Source organism: Perna viridis, chromosome 9, assembly GCF_037379345.1.
Source record: "Perna viridis isolate PV_CMFRI_1.1 ecotype Kerala chromosome 9, ASM3737934v1, whole genome shotgun sequence".
NCBI classification, from domain to species: domain Eukaryota; kingdom Metazoa; phylum Mollusca; class Bivalvia; order Mytilida; family Mytilidae; genus Perna; species Perna viridis.
The window spans coordinates 3032519-3049657 of NC_142453.1; the positions used below are offsets into that span (position 1 = coordinate 3032519).

The following is a 17139-nucleotide window of genomic DNA, read 5'->3' on the forward strand; positions in this document are numbered from 1 at the left end:
TTCATAGCTTGCCGAGTGATCTAGGGCGTTGGACTTTGTGCAGGCAGTGTTGCCATATATGTCAAAGCAGAGATTGAGGGAAAGACCAAAAATTTGCTAGTTCTAACACCGTTGGGAATGTTTCAGACCTTTGTATATATTGGCTGGCAACTATCTTTTATTTGGCCTATGGCCAAGTGAGCTAAAATATAGTGTATTAGTTTACATTGCATTTTGGAGGCTGCATGAAATCAACATGTAAAAAAGGGAATGATATTCAGATACAAAACCGATAGCATAGAATAAACGATGTTTAAGCAGAACATACCAAAATTATAAGTTAAGCCGTTAGGTTTCTTGCAAGTTACACATAAGGTGCATAAAACGGGGGGGGGGGGGGGGGGGGGGGTAGATTTAAGAAAGAAAAAAAAATAAAAATCCCCTGTTCCTTAGAATATTTGTAAATATTTCAATAACAATTATTCCACGAACTATCATTTTTTTTCATAATATATTTTGTTGTCTTTAATAAAGTGTATTTATCTTTTATTTACATCAAAATTTACTGTGATGACTTTCCTAACTTGTATTGCATTTTCAACATTCATAAGAATCCATGCAAAAAAAGGTATATAGCTTGAACTTTATCTCCACGAAGGAGATGTCAATTCACCTTACAATAATATACTCTACAGTGTAGGATGGACAGCAAGATATTTGCAATACCACCTACTCTCGTAGTGGAATTAATCATATGTGGATACTTAAAACTTCAAAACCTATAATTTCGCAGCTTTTCGGAAATTAGTTCCCTGCAAACTTTTGACTTCTCAACCATTTCCACTACGTTTCCACATGGTAAATCTCGTTTGAATGGACTTTACCGTAAATCTTTGATATTTCGAACAAAATATATTGTTCTTGATTATACATCCACATATTTTTCTAGGAAATTGTAGCAGGGCAATGCTGTATACAGAAAAGCAGGTTTGCTATATGCTTGATATCATCAATGATAAAACATATGCCACATTTAGAAGAACCATTTTTCAAAACAAGTTTGCATTCAAATAAGCACTAACTGTGCTCCTCTCCCAGCCTATTTGCTTTTATATTCATACGAGAATGAATGTCATAAAAGAATAAAACTATAAAAGATGATTAATCATATAACTTTACATACATATAAATTTATGATGTATTGTCCATCATTGTTTCTCATGGTCCAAAATTAAGAGAACTATGGTATCTCGATTGGAAACAATTTCAAAACCATAAAAGGAATAGGACATTGAAAATAATAACCCAGGAAATGTAAAAGTACTAATTTTGACAAAGATAAAATCCTTACTAACGACAAGTCCTTTATGTCTTCTCTTAACATCGAAACAAATTTTGATGTCATACCTTACTTGTGTTGGATTTCCAAACGTTATTAGAATCCATACAAAGAAAAATGTAAAGGTGGATCTTCATCTTGCTCCACAAGTGAGTTTTTAATTCATTTAAGAAAGATATTTCTGGTTTACAGCATGATTGATTTTCTCATTGATAACATATTTGTCACATTTTGAAGATCAATTTCCATCAACAAGTTGGCACTCCAACGGGTACTAAATGTACTCCTCTCCTAGGTAACTTGGTTTTTTTTAGTCATTCAAGGCTGACTTTCTTAATAATCTCGTAAGAATAAACATATAAAATATGCATAATCCGTTACTTTCACATCCAAATATATTAATGATGATGTATTATCCATTAACAACCCTTCGTTTGGTAAATAGTAACATTTGATACATCAACCAGAGCTTGACATAAAGGAGACAACAAAAACAGCTTTCTCAGCATGTTTTTGGACATCCATATCAAAGTCGACGACAGTGGTCATCTTGGAAGTAAGATTCATGATCAAAGAGACGATTTAATTTTTTTTTTAATTGTACAGTTGTCTTTCTTATGAGCATTATACATATACCTTCATGTCCTGCATATGGTATTTTTATCCTGCAATGAGGTTATTTGTTAAACGAATAAAAGTATACTGACATTTTTTTTTCTGTATCCGTACATTAGCAGGTTATCGACTTTCTGACTCACGTGATCGGCGAAACTATTTTTTTATATGCGTAAATTAATCATGGCCGCCACCATAGATACGATATAAACACATTGCAATTGCGTATCCGGTTAATTTTTTTTTTTTGCTGTTTTGTTTCGTTTTCACCTGAATGAAATAAAAGATTTTATGTAAACCAAATAATGATTTTGTTTGTATTTTTTTCACCGTCATATATATGGCAAATCCCAAATCTCGCTCAGATTTGATTCATTATCAGTTTGCAGACGACTTCCCCTGTCATTTCAGTCATGTCAGACTCGTAGCCAGAGTGTTCGTCACAATTTAACATAAACTGGTCCTCACTTAACGAAATTGAAGCATTACAATATGATAAAACTCTTGAAGAGACAAATGACCAGGAAACTGTTATGGTCTTGAAATTATTACTGCCTAAACCCCAAGATAATGAATCAGAAGAACACTACATTATAGATCTACCCATACAACTGCCTCCTCTTCTTTAAAAATCTCAAACAAATATTTCAAATCCCAAAGAAACTAGTGCACAAATTTCATCCCTGAACCCTCCTGCCATATACCAAACAGAAACAAATCAGCTTCCACCTTCCGCGCGTAATTCAAAACATTAATGTCTTAAAATCGACTTTACAACATTCAAAATAATTGTATTTATTGTTCATTTTACTTATTTGTCTCTTGAAATTGAGTAAATTTTGATACATTGCTTATTTTCTTCAAACAGCTTTGACGGATTATATGGTGCGGATTGAATTTCAATGTTTACTGAGTCCTGCACCATGCGTATTAATTTTTTTCTTCGGGTTTAACGATCGGGACTCCTCAGGGGATATGCATTTTAAAATTTTATTTTAAAAATGTACACAAGCGCGAAACTATTAATATAACATGATAAAAACAATATAGGTACATTGTCGAACATTATTGAAGATATGTGTATTCGGCTTGGAACGGGATAAATAGCTCGGCGAAGCCTCCAATTTTCTACCCGTTCCGTCGTTTCATCACATATCTTCAATAATTTTCGACAATGTACCTATATTGTATATATATTTTACAATTGGTACGCTACGCTAGAGCAAGTACTAACTAGTCTGATTTCCTTTAATACCATAAGTATTTGCGTAACAGACTTCTAAATCAGGGGTACGAGGAAATTCGTCTGAAATGGTCTCTTATCATTTTTTTTATATCAGTCCATGAAAGAGTTATCAAGGTAACCAAGATTTAAGCGAAATCAAACGAATGTAATCCAGATACGGAAAATGGAAAATCACATCAAAGATCAGAGAAAATAATATATATAATACTCAATTTCTTCTAAAAATTGTGTCTTTTTTTTGTATTTTTTTCTTTATGCTAATATAACTATTGACTTATCAATTATGACACTATATATTCTGCAAGAGATTTTTTAATAACTACCGGTCTATTTACATCTGAACGGAAGAAGGATGTTTGGCGCACTGTAACCACCGGTCTGTTCACATCTGAACGGAAGAAGGATGTTTGGCGCACTGTAACCACCGGTCTGTTCACATCTGAACGGAAGAAGGATGTTTGGCGCACTGTAACCACCGGTCTATTTACATCTGAACGGAAGAAGGATGTTTGGCGCACTGTAACCACCGGTCTGTTCACATCTGAACGGAAGAAGGATGTTTGGCGCACTGTAACCACCGGTCTGTTCACATCTGAACGGTAGAAGGATGTTTGGCGCACTGTAACCACCGGTCTGTTCACATCTGAACGGAAGAAGGATGTTTGGCGCACTGTAACCACCGGTCTATTTACATCTGAACGGAAGAAGGATGTTTGGCGCACTGTAACCACCGGTCTATTTACATCTGAACGGAAGAAGGATGTTTGGCGCACTGTAACCACCGGTCTGTTCACATCTGAACGGAAGAAGGATGTTTGGCGCACTGTAAAACGTATATTTTATCCTTCATTTTGACTGAAATTTCTGCTGTACCAAGTCAGGACCACTGTTGTACTATCTGTTAAGATGGTGTAATATATATTTTCTCTGATATAATTTGGTCATGACTTGATTATTGCTTGGATTAGTGATCGATAATTTTCTTTTTCCCTTATTAAAAAGTTTGAAAGTCAATTACATTATTGTTCAATTCTCTGTAGATTCACGAATTTGTCGAAACATTTTGTTCAACGGTTATCAAAATTTCATACGTATGGTAGAATAGAGGCAGTAGAAGTTAAGTGTTTAAATGTAGCTACGCTTTTATATTGTCAACTGGTCAATGAATTTAACTGCGTTGTTTAGGGGTGTCTTTCACAAAGATTTGGATTACATGTACATTTCAAAGTAACTCTTCAAGCGTATTTTCATAACGTTATATATTAACACAGAGAGAGCTTGTGGTGTCGAATCACATATTGGAAAAATCTTGAGATACACCTTATGCTCAGTCATCTTTCGGAAATTAATTGTAGTAAGGACGATAGATATTCATATTTTCGTATGTATCAAAATTAACGTTGTTGTGTATTCATTTCGCTAGATTGCATTCCTTAATTAAACTTTAATAAAATTTGCATGTGTGTTTTTCTCCATTTTGCAGGGTAATTATTCTTTTATGTTTTGAAATTTTGATTAATAACAAATCAGATCTTTGTGAATGCCAAGGTGTATTGACTCAGTCCAGGAATTGTGTTCACTTGATTTCCGGGTTATGCATGTTGAGGTAGGTATTAACAGTGAATGTGTTCATTAAAAACTTTTAAATCGTGTGCTTTCCTACATTCATATGTCATTTTAATCGCAATATACAAACTTATTTTATGTTTTGCCATAACAAAATAAACATTTATTTGCAATATTTTTTTTTATGTTCATGGCATTGTGATGGAAAAATATTCCCACGGGCACAACTCTGTCTCATTCGACTTGAGTACAGCCTTTTGGTTACATTTATCCACTTGTACTATTTTACACATTTCGTCGTCAATGCTACTTATCAGGATACCATATCTGAAATAATGTAATAACATCAGTTTTCTGGAAATTGTTTTAAGTGACTTTTCAGGAAAGCACAACAATTGTCACATACGGCATAATCAAATTTTAAAGTATCAGCAACAAAACGCAGAAGTGCCAGCAGTAGAATGATTCGTCTTAATCTAAAACTTGGCTTAATCGTGAACACAGAAAACAAAGACGATTTACATATGCAATGTAGCAAACCGAATAGAATTGATTACCCATACATAAAACTAAAATAAAAAAGTTTCAAAAAAAAAAAAAAAAAAAATAGTTCAAAAAAAAAAAAATACAATATTGACTTCCATAAAAACCCAGAAGTCACATCCGATGTCTTTTGGATAATAGGCATGTCCTTCTCAGCCTGTAAGCAAGGTTATTGCTAAATACAGGTAGCCATTAGTACAGGTTTAACTAACGATTGATCGTATTCAAACAATTAAAGGTTTTCAGATATATATTCAATGGTTTGTCCTGATAAAACAAAACAATAACAAAATGTAAAAATGAATGAAAACACACACACAAAATAAAAAGCACAAAACACTAAAATATTATTTAAAGTGGATGCTAGGCTAGCCAATCATTGTCAGTTGTATTTGTTTTTATATTGGAAAACAGATATCTTATTTTCTTTTTTAAGAGGTGGACACAAACAAAATTGTGCAGCTCTATGTCTCTGGAAATCAATGATAAAAACTTACCCTGAACAACCCACACGCCCATCTTTGCAGTAACAATTAAAACAATTTTCAGTTTCAAATTGCGACTCGTTGGTGTATATCTTTTCTCTGAATACACAATCACCTAAATTGAATTAAGTAGTAGTCTTTGTGAGTATGATGCAAATTATGTAATATGTGATGCACTATTCCCGCCCCCCCCCCTTCACCAAAAAAAAAGTACACATTTTTATTTGTGCTATGACGTTGCCTTATATGTCTATATGATGAAATATATAATTATTCCAATATGTCTGCTATTAGGGGATAATCCACATTGAAATTCAGACAGTTTATTTTTTAATTAGTGTCAGTTACAGAGTTATCTCCCTTAATTTCGAATTCCACACAACGTTCTATGTAATTTATATCTCGTATGAACAAGGGTTACATGAACATTTACATATTATTTTCTGTTTCCTTTTTAACAAAAAAAAATAAAAAAAATAAAAACAAAAACAAAAATATGTATCACATTTTGCATGATTCTTATCTGTAGTGATAATTTAATAAGCATACGTCTGAATCTAAATATACTGTTCGGTGACACCTTGTCTCCTTTTTTTCTCAAATAAAGGCCAAATATCGATGGCACCTTAAAATATATTGGCGGCAACATATTTTTATTGAGTTCGTCTTCTAATCTATGCTTATCAAAAAATCACCTTTTGAGAAAAAAAAATTAGGAAATCCTATGGACAATACGTATAATGTAAGACTTTTTGTAAATTAAATTTACTACTCTGTTTATCCACTTTGGGAAGGTGCTATTGCGAGCACCCATTAACGATAAAATACATGTTTCCTCTTCTCTGCTAGTGTATTATATGAACAACTGCCCTAGACTGTTTCTATTATGAAATTTGGGAGTTTTCCGTCAGCTGCAATTTTTTTAATTAGTTGATTAGTAAAGAACTGAGTAAAAGTGGAAAGCACATTTAATCGGCAAAACCTGGATTGAGAGACTTAATATATATATTTTAATTAAAAATTTACCTGTCTGCGGTAAATGTTGGCATGGCTTATATGTTGTGTTACATTTCTCTAAGAAGTACAATCTGTAATATAGATTTTTTTTACCGAGGCACATCAAAGTTACAACAATAAACGGGCAATTTTACCCATTTAGACATTATTTGTGAATCTATAAAATGCGTTTAAATCTTTAAGTTGAACACTATTTTTTCATGGTAGATTAAAATACCCCAAATAAAGGAATTGGATGACATTAAGACGTCGGTTGGTAAACTAACAGCGAATGGTAATAACAAATAATATCATTAAGAGCAAAGTATTTGTGCAATTAAACCGTTCAGTCATTTTCAAAATTATGGTTCAATTCTCTTCTTTCGATTTTAATTGTGTGATAATTGTTTACTTTCTTAAACTGTCAATCTACGAAATTACACTGAGTACAAGTAAATGCAAGCAAAATTTATTTTTAGTTTCACTATGTAACAATTATAATGTTTGGTAAAGAAACAAGAATTAAGCTATGCACTTGGAAATGTAAACACTTATGCACGATCATCAAATATGGTTCCATATATTGCAGTTTGAATATTTCATTTTGAAATTGATATCAGGGAAGAAAAGCATTCCAAAATTCGATATTTTAAACGGTTTACATAAATTTTACTTCAAATTCTACATCCACATTTGAAATCTAAACCAGGCTTTCGAATAACCCTAAGGTATAAAAAAATAATGTTCAGTGGCTGAAATGCACAACCAAGTAAAACTGTTGATGGACATTATCGTACACATTTTCTCCCCCACGAAAAAGAAAAAAAAATACAAAAATACAACAAAACGTCTTAATCATTTCATCCATCAACAATGTTAAATACTTACGGACAACAGTACATTGCACCATCCATACACACACACTCTTCACATTCAGCAATTTTATACGTGTTTCCCTCCTTCACGATATCCCCATTGTAAGCACAGTCTTGGCAAAAAGAAAAAAGAAATAAAAGAGCAATTCGTGATAAAACACTCATTTAATAATACGAAATTAAATGAAATTTCTCCTGTTTACTGCTGTGAATCTGGATTTGAAATGGCCTCACCAGTGTCCTGGGCGTTTCGCTTTGGAGAAAGAAGCGTTTATATTGAACTGTACCGACATGTAAAATGTTTATATTACAATGCAAAAATCAGGAAGAAAAGAACTCAAGAATAAAAAGTCATTTGCTGAGGCGTTTGAATTAAAAGGGTTAATGCAAATTTCCGTATATTTGTGTTTTGCTGTCCATTCGTCTGTCGACACATTAACACTTCAATTTTCACATGTATAACCCTCATACTGGAAAAAAAAATCAAGCAGAAAATAATATTAAAAAAAGTTTCGATGTACACAGGTTAACTTTATACAATCATGGAAATCAAAATTTATATGTGTAATTTTATGTAGTAAAGACAGATTCAGATGCCTGTAAGGTAGCATGTAAAAAACAGCAAAAATGTTGGCAATGACGTAGCTAAATATTTAACATTTTCTGGGTCCGAGTCGTGCGATAGTACATGTAAAATACATTCATTTCAATGCTTGGTCACGGTGATTGAACAGACTTCTTATAAAAAGTTGCATTTGGTATAAACACTATTTTAATGATCCTGCGCCATTTACCTGATGGAAGTGACTCAAACGTAGAGCCATCCGTACCAAAGAATGGACAAATCCCTACCGTCAATACCACCAAACACCATGTTAGTTCGGACGTCATCTTCAGAAAAAAATGACCATTTCAACACATAATTTAGTAAATAGATACTAAATAGATACACCATATGTAATTAGCATTGAAGGTCATATGAGTCCTTTTCAAAGTTCAAATAGCCACTGATGGATAACATATCCAATTAAGTAGTTTTTGCCATGATAAAATCTTCTATCTCTGTCAATTGGTCATTTATTAATATAATGTAAGTAATGTAAATCGGTGTCATCACAATGTCATTTTACAAGACCGTGTGATTTCTAAAATGTTTGCTTCACATAAAAATTTTAACAACAACCCCATTATAGCCCCCAGCTATCACACGATTAGGCAACATTTTAACATATATATTTGCTAAACATTCCTTTTGCTTGATCATATTGGCGAATGTTACACTGATTTCTCTCCCGTATCTTTGTCTAAATCACAAATTGACATGTATTTCTATCTTTGTTGTGAATGATTAAAAAATGAAACCTGCAAAAAAATCTACATGTGTACAGATATTATCCAAAAGAAAAGAAAAAAAAACACTATACATGCGTGCAGATATTATCCAAAAAAAAAGAACGGTACCTTAACATTATTGACTTCTATTGGTCTGCAATTCGGTTTAAAAAATATCAAGCTGAGTAATATTCTGATTAAAGATCCAATATATTAGGAATTTTTTTTAAATTTACTTAATTATGCTAACAAAAACCAAAATTAAAAGTTCATACAATATTACTGTGTTACATTTTAATAGTAAAGAAATAGAAATAAAATTGTTGTCGAAAGTGAATTAATCGTTAAATAGTACTTGCACCTAACATCGCAATCATTGCAGCAACGATTTTTACTGTCATTATTCGTCAGAGTATATCTTTCCTCTAAATCAAATGAAATGAACATGGAAAATTGTAATTTCAGTTCATATACACTACGAAGTTATATAAGTCTGAATAGGGTAAATTGTGTTCTAACTTGTGCTAATATTGTCTTAACTTTTCTAAAAAATGTCTGAAAGATACTCGGATTGTCTTGACCGAATCTCATCTTGTCCAAACTAGTCTCAACTAGTCTCGACCGTGTCTCGACTTGTCTTGACACAATATTGACCCGTCTCGACCATGTTTTCACAAGTCATAACTTGTCTCGACCAGTCTAAAACAGTCTTACCAGTCTCGAATAGTCTCGACTTAATATCAATTTAGTCTCAACCAGTCTCGACCAAGTCTTAAACTGTCTCGACAATTTAATTCAAAGCACGAACACTCTCTACAACCTTGTTATAACATTATAATGTTTGGAAGTTGTCTTATTTTATTTAAAAGTAGGAATGTTTATTGTATTTGAAGTATATTTTTCTGAATAAAAATACTTATTATTATAAAATATAAATATTAGATATACCTTTACTTTAACATTTCATGATATTTTGGCGTTTTGTCAATTTTGTACCTTTGATTTATTTTTTTTATTTACTTACGTTTTACCTTTTGTTCAGTAAGTCTTATTCGTTATTGTAATTAACGTTTAATTTGAGCCACTTCACAACATATAATATGTTTATTTTCCCTATCCGAGATAGTTGTGGGCCTTGAGATATTGCGTTTTATCTTGGCCTGTAACTTATGAAATAATGAAAATAAAAATATACTTCATTTTCAAAAGTTCTTTAAATTACACAAATGTTCCCACTTTTTAACAACATTACATACATGTATTTAGAAAAACTTAAAGTTTTACAATGGACGAAAACACTCATATGAGGGGTAGTACCCCATTTGCAAACGTGGGGGAGGGGGTACCCCTAATTTGAGGTCTTATAATCTCCGACTGTCGGCAAGGGGATATTTCCTTCATGATCATTTCGACTGTTTTTATGTGGGAGATTTTCCGTGAGAAACTTTTTCCTCCTCAAACTATATTAAAAAAATTCTTGTAAAATGTTCTGGCTATGCAACATTTACATTAAACTATTGTGATAGATCAAAACGGATTGTTTTCCTGATTTTAAAACACTGCAACTTGTTTCATAATTAAATAATCATGTTGCACCATATAAAGTCCTACATTTACACATGTCTGCCAATCGCAAGCCCACACCTGTGTCAAAAGATCCTCGAACCGCCAAAAAATAAAAGCTGCCCACACTATCTTTAATTGAGGAAAAAGTGTCCATTGAATACATAATGTATTTGCAAATCAGTCCAAACGAAAAATGTACGTTATGAATATATACATCATCGTGGATTTATCTCCTGGAACCCGATTAACTAAAGAAAGTAAAGAGCCGACAACAGGGTTGTGGCACAATCAACATAAACCGTCATTTAAAAAAAATGGTACACCTAGATACAAATATAGAGTTCTTGGTAGAGATTCCTCGTACTTTGTAAGAAATAATTCCAAATCATCTTCCAAATATTCAGAGGAAGATGTTTACAAAATGCTGGAATTTTTTATCGACAACGTATTTGTCCAGTGTGGTGGACGTGTTTTTTAACAAACGGTCGGCATTCCAATGGGAACAAATTGTGCTCCTTTACTTGCTGACCTATTCCTTCACTCTTACGAGGCTGACTTTATAGCTGATCTGATCAGAAAGAAATAATATCGTTTGGCTAGATCCTTCAATCTCAGTTTCCGCTAAATAGATGACGTATTATCTTTAAACAATCCTAATTTCAGGGATTTGATACATCCCATCTACCCAAAAGAACTTGAGATAAAGGATACTACAGACACTGTGAAGTCAGCCTCATATCTTGACCTACACTTAGAAATCGATGGTAAAGGAAAACTATTGATCAAACTTTACGACAAACGTGATGACTTTTCATTCAGAATTCTCAACTTTCCTTTCATCTGTGGCAACATCCCTTCGGCTCCTGCGTATGGAGTGTTCATATCACAACTCACACGTTATGCATATACGGTTTTAATGAACTAGAACCGATGGTCATAGGAGACACAGCCTTTACACAAACTTTAAACGCAGACTTTTTGTGTCGCGCTAGAACTCTAACAAAAAGGCTTCTGGAACAGGGTTATGTTGCTACAAAATTGAAGTCATCACTACAGAACTTGTATAGTCGTCATCATGAACTCGTGGATCGTTATGGTGTATCCATCGGCACCATGAAAACTGATTTATTCAACGGGTCATAGTTTACCTTTCCTCGTTTGTCTACCCCGGACTTGACTTTTTATGAGCAACTCGGCGGGTGTTTCTAGAAAAGCAGAGGACGCTTACCCTACCGGTGCACCTGGTCTATGCTCCCAGTTTTTAGTGGAGTCCGAGTTGCTCATTTACTTTTGTTACTTTGTATGTATAATTTTAGTTACTTTATGTTCTTTGTTGTGTATGTCTGTTTTCCATGTCTGGTCTTTGTCCCTGGATTATATTATTTTGATTACCATAAGGATTGTAAAGCTTTTATGTTCACAAATCCATCTCAAAAAAATACACAAATATTATACGTATTGTAGTATAGAATGAAAGTGGTGAACAATCTTACTAGTTTAAGAGATAATATGGAAAAGATCAACCTATCGATAAACAACACCAGCAACAACTGATATTAACTGACCTTGGTTCAAGCAACAAGAGTTACCTCCCCTAGACCAAACCAAACAACTACAAAAAAAACAAAGACCTACTAAATAGTAAAGATGTAATTCAAACTAAATGCACGGGGTTAAAGTATAAGGTTGGTATGGCCAGGTATATTAGTAAATGTTAGATGACAAAGTGTTATAAGGAATTGTACTCAATCACTATTGCACCCTTCTAAGTACCTATTTAAATTCTAAATTTATCAAAAGTTTAACTTGACTATTTAACTTTTATAAAGTAAACACAAAAATATATTACTCAATATCCTTACTGTGTTGGTAACACGGTATATGGGTAAGTATACACACTGATGTTACTGTGCACGAATGGCTTTCAAAAAATCTCAATGTGTATTACAATATGTCATAAACTTACATGTATACAACTGTCACATTAGTGAAATGTGACCTATGACTACAAGTATTACTAAATGAATAAATAGAAATGTATCTTGAAAACGTCCTAGTGTATGTGTGAATAAGGAAAGACTATTATTAAATCAAAGTAAGAAAAAAAATATATAAATCATAAACAAAAATAAACAGGAATTGCCTAACCACTAACTTCCGGTTGACCTTGACCTCAAGTGTGTATTGGGAGTTGAGAGTTTGAGGGGGTTCGGACCAATCTACATGTATGCAAAGTTCAATAATCGATAGAACATACAAGAAAGTATTCAACAAAACAATGTGTTTCATATATTATCACTCTATTACAAATGCGTGATGGGTACATGTCATTGAAAATTCAAAGTATCAAGTTGCTCACTTGATGTTCATTAAACAAAAGAAAACAAAATTCTGAGTTATTCTAACAAACTTTCTATGTCTATGATTTTCACAAGTTCAAATACACAGACAAACTACAGTATGACAAGACATTACATACAACATATAGACATAGAACAAATAACTTATGATAGTTACCAATGCTACCATCGGCAAATATTGTTCGTTTTTTCGACGTCTTCGATATTGACACTTCCGGAAGTAGACAAAATCACTGTACGATATGACGTAGAAATGTTCTAAATTCAGATACGTATCACTAGTTATGACGATTCAATCTCTTTGACGTCACATAAGAAAATTGAAATCGATCACTATTTGGGGAATTCCCACAGGTAAATGTAGACAGGTAGACTAGTCAATCAATACACAAACTATCGAACTTGTATACGATGAAAACAATAATACGTTCGGCGCCATTCTGTAATAGTGCTAGAGTTGCCATAAAACACAATCCCAGGTTCTGATTGTTTATTAAGCATCATGTACATCAGAATCATAGGAAACAATGAAAAATACCCTGCAATAACAAATAACCATTGTAAATACACGGCATGATCAATACGTGAATAATAAAACATTTAAGATGATCAAAATAGGAAAAAAATAACAATGTTTTCCTTATATTCTAAAACTAATTTCTGGTAAGTCTCTAGTACATATATATCACATTTTATAATCTAATTCAAAATGTGAAGATCATGGAAATAATACCATGTATAATATATGCATTTGTTAATTACACATATTAATCAAATCACACAAATATTAATCTGTGAATTATTCAAATAACTAAAAATAGCAACATGTGAATACAGCCAAAGGCATATTTCTGCAGTAAAAAGTAGACATAAAATACTACGGACATAACATACCTCACATGTTTGTGTAAAGGCTGTGTCTCCTATGATCTTCAGTTCTAGTTCATCGCAATTATATAAACCTAAAGTACCAATATTTATAATAATAGATATTCAGGTCATATAGATTAAATGCATTACTGTTGTATAAATATAGTGAAAATAGTTATCCCCCTTATATTTACATATTTTAACGAAGTTAAGCAGTATTAAGTTTATTTCGATATAAATGATGTATCACTCACTCATACATTCCACCACAATTTAGCCAGATGCCTATGGAATTATGCATTTAAATTGTTCAGATTAAATTTATGTAAATTTAAAAGATATATTAAAGTTATTTAGTGACAATTATTTAAATCTCAAGTTTATATAAGATTTATGTAACTCTAACTCTCGAATCAATCATACAGAGCATTCAACTCAATCACCAACTTTCTCCACAAAGATTACTTACGCTGAGAAATTAAAGGATTGAATGTTATAAATACTAAATTGTTAATAAGAAACAAACCTCAAAATATCAACAGTTTGCTAGATATAGAATGTGCCGGAGGACAGCAGCTACCATACAGTGCATTTATAGAGGCAGAATCACAACTACTGAATCAGGACACCACCTATTCCTGTGTACTACTTGTTGTATCTGATAGCCATAACACACACGTACCACTTCTATTTCGCACCAACGTACTGCAGATAATCCATGACAACATCAAAGAACATCTTGGAGGGCGATTTTGTCAGTCCTGTGCTATAACTACACACTAAGAGAAAGAGAATTGACCCGTTACAACCTTAGCAGTAGTGAAGAACACTTCAAGGACTCCTGTTACTATCAAACCAAATACCAGTACACAATTTCCTGCGTTCATAGATAAACATATACCATATTGCCCAACTCCTGCAATGCTACAAACCTAATTGGAAAATTTTAGAAGTAGAACAAGAACGAATTGATTATCAATATGGTAGGTCAGGAACCATCTCCATACAAGTTGCCCATGTTACTACCAGAAGTATTACAATTCCACCGAAAGCAGTCTTACCTGAATTACAACCAGTTACCATCGAACACCAGAAAGATGTTTCAACAGCTTCTTCAATACCTGTCCTTGAACAAGTGAAGATTACTGAAAGTGCTTTTACATATGATCAACTTAACGCTGGAGTCTCATCAAGGAGTATGAAGACATATTTGTCAAAGCTGATGGAGATATTGGACACACTTTAATGAAACATCGTATTAATCTTCATGATGACAAACCCTTCAAACGGAGGTATCGATGAATACCGGCTACCATGTACGATGAGGTTAAGGAACATCTTCATCAGCTTCTGAAAGCTGGAACTATCAGACAATCGCACAGACCGTGGACATCTAACGTGGTACTTGTGAGAAAGAAGAATGGAAGGCTTTGTCTTTCTGTTGACTACCGACAACTGAACTTGACAACTAGAAAGGATAGCTACAGTTTACCACGAATTGAGGAACTACTCGATTGCCTTGCTGGAAGCACCTTCTTCAGTACCATAGATTTGAAGAGTGGATACCACCAGATGGAAATCCCAGAAGAACACACCGCCTTTACTTTTGGACCGTTAGAATTCTATGAGTATAAAAGAATGCATTTATGCATCTCCAGAGGATGATGAAAAGGAGTGCTTGTGGGATATGGACCTTCGGATCTGTTGCATCTTCATCGATGATATTATCATCTTTGGACGATCGTACGAAGAGCACTTAAATGATTTTCCAAGATCAGCCGACCTTTGACTGAGTTGATGTCTACACCAGGAAATAAGAAATCCAAGGCAAAACAGCAGAAATCATGGAATTGGGGTACTGAGCAAGACGAAGCATTTGAGAACTAAAACATGACCTGTCGACAGCACCAGTACTTGGATATGCCATCAACGACAGCCCGTATGAACTTCACACAGATGCTTCTGGGTTTGCTCTTGAAGCTGTTTTATACCAACAACAGGAAGGAGTGAAGAGGGTGATAAGCTTTGCAAGCAGATGACTTACCAAAGCAGAACGGTGATACCCTCCACAAAAGTTAGAATTCCTGGCCTTAATTTGACAGTCTGCGACAAGTTTAAGGAGTACCTCTGGGGCAGCAAGTTCACTTTCTTGACAAATAACAACCCCATGACTTATGTGTTGACAACAGCAAAACCTAATGCTACTGGACACAGATGGCTTGCAGCATTGTCATCATTTGACTTTGAGATTCTGTATCCTCCAGGCAGGAAAAATGCAGATGGAGATGGACTGAGTAGGATTCCACGACAATCCGAAGACACAGATTCCGACAACCGAAATGCCATCTAAATCGAGTCTGTTCAAACCATTTGCAATTCCAACCTTCCTAAAGCACACATTGAAAGTTTGACTGTTAATCCGGATGCAATACCTTTGCAGGAAGAGGAACTCACTGATGACGACATCATAGGTTGGGCAGCTGTACAGTCTAAGAATCCAGTCATTCGACCATTTACAAATTATGTCACAGAAGGACGCAGACCTACACCACTTTTGCGCAAATTTGCTCACCTTGCTGTTAAGAAAGGCGTGCTTTACAGAGATTTCATGATTGGAGATGACAGGAAATCCCAGCTGGAACTACTATCTGCACATGTTGATATCATACTTGAGTCACTTCACAATGACATGGGCCATCCAGGTTAGGATAAGACGATGTCGCTGGTCTGAAACAGATCTTACTGGCCCGGGATGGACAAGGATGTGGAGAATTGGATACAACAATGCGGACGACGCATAAGACGAAAAACTCCAACTAACCAAAGAGCTCCACTGATCAGCGCTTGCTTGGACTACTTAAAACTAGAGCGTTCATACGGAGGATTTCAGAACGTTTTGGTAATTACAGATCACTTCACCAGATACGCTCAAGCTGTCCCAACGAAGAATCAGACTGCTGCTCGAACAACAGCACAAGTTCTATTTGATAACTTTATACTACATTATGGTATTCCTGAGAAGGTCCACTCTAATCAAGGCGGATGCTTCGAAAACAACATCATTAGAGAACTTAGTCGTACGATGGGAACGAAGAAGTCCAGAACAGCAGCATATCATCCAATGGGGAATGGGATGTGCGAGCGCTTTAATCGTACCCTCATCAACATGTTCGGCACATTTGAACAACTTCAAAAGCCCAATTGGAAGGCATATTTATCACCTTTAGTTCACGCCTACAACTGTACACAACATGAAACCACTGGAGTTTCACCGTACTTCTTGATGTTTGGGAGGAATACTAGACTTCCAATCGACCTTGCATTTGGCTCGCGGAAGGAAACCAAGTTGCCGACCACGAAGTATGTG

The 17139-nt window shown here is 34.2% G+C and overlaps 1 protein-coding gene across 3 annotated transcripts in view; it reads right to left on the minus strand.

Annotated features, from left to right (window-relative positions):
• Nucleotides 1-4834: 4834 nt before the first annotated feature.
• Nucleotides 4835-17139, minus strand: part of LOC148606121 (cysteine-rich motor neuron 1 protein-like) — a 31474-nt gene continuing 19169 nt past the window's right edge. Inside the window, exons 1-8 of one of the 3 annotated variants that reach the window (XM_088543954.1) lie at nucleotides 13797-13927; nucleotides 13060-13441; nucleotides 12108-12154; nucleotides 8439-8535; nucleotides 7658-7757; nucleotides 6800-6861; nucleotides 5786-5888; nucleotides 4835-5072 (exon numbers count right to left, since the gene is read on the minus strand). In XM_088543954.1, the coding sequence (XP_088400080.1) occupies nucleotides 4934-5072; nucleotides 5786-5888; nucleotides 6800-6861; nucleotides 7658-7757; nucleotides 8439-8535 (501 nt within the window). In that variant the 5' untranslated portion in view covers nucleotides 12108-12154; nucleotides 13060-13441; nucleotides 13797-13927 and the 3' untranslated portion in view covers nucleotides 4835-4933. Of the gene's footprint in view, nucleotides 5073-5785; nucleotides 5889-6799; nucleotides 6862-7657; nucleotides 7758-8438; nucleotides 8536-12107; nucleotides 12155-13059; nucleotides 13442-13796; nucleotides 13928-17139 lie in introns of those variants that run through there. The other 2 variants (XM_088543953.1, XM_088543955.1) reach the window with 2 other exon arrangements.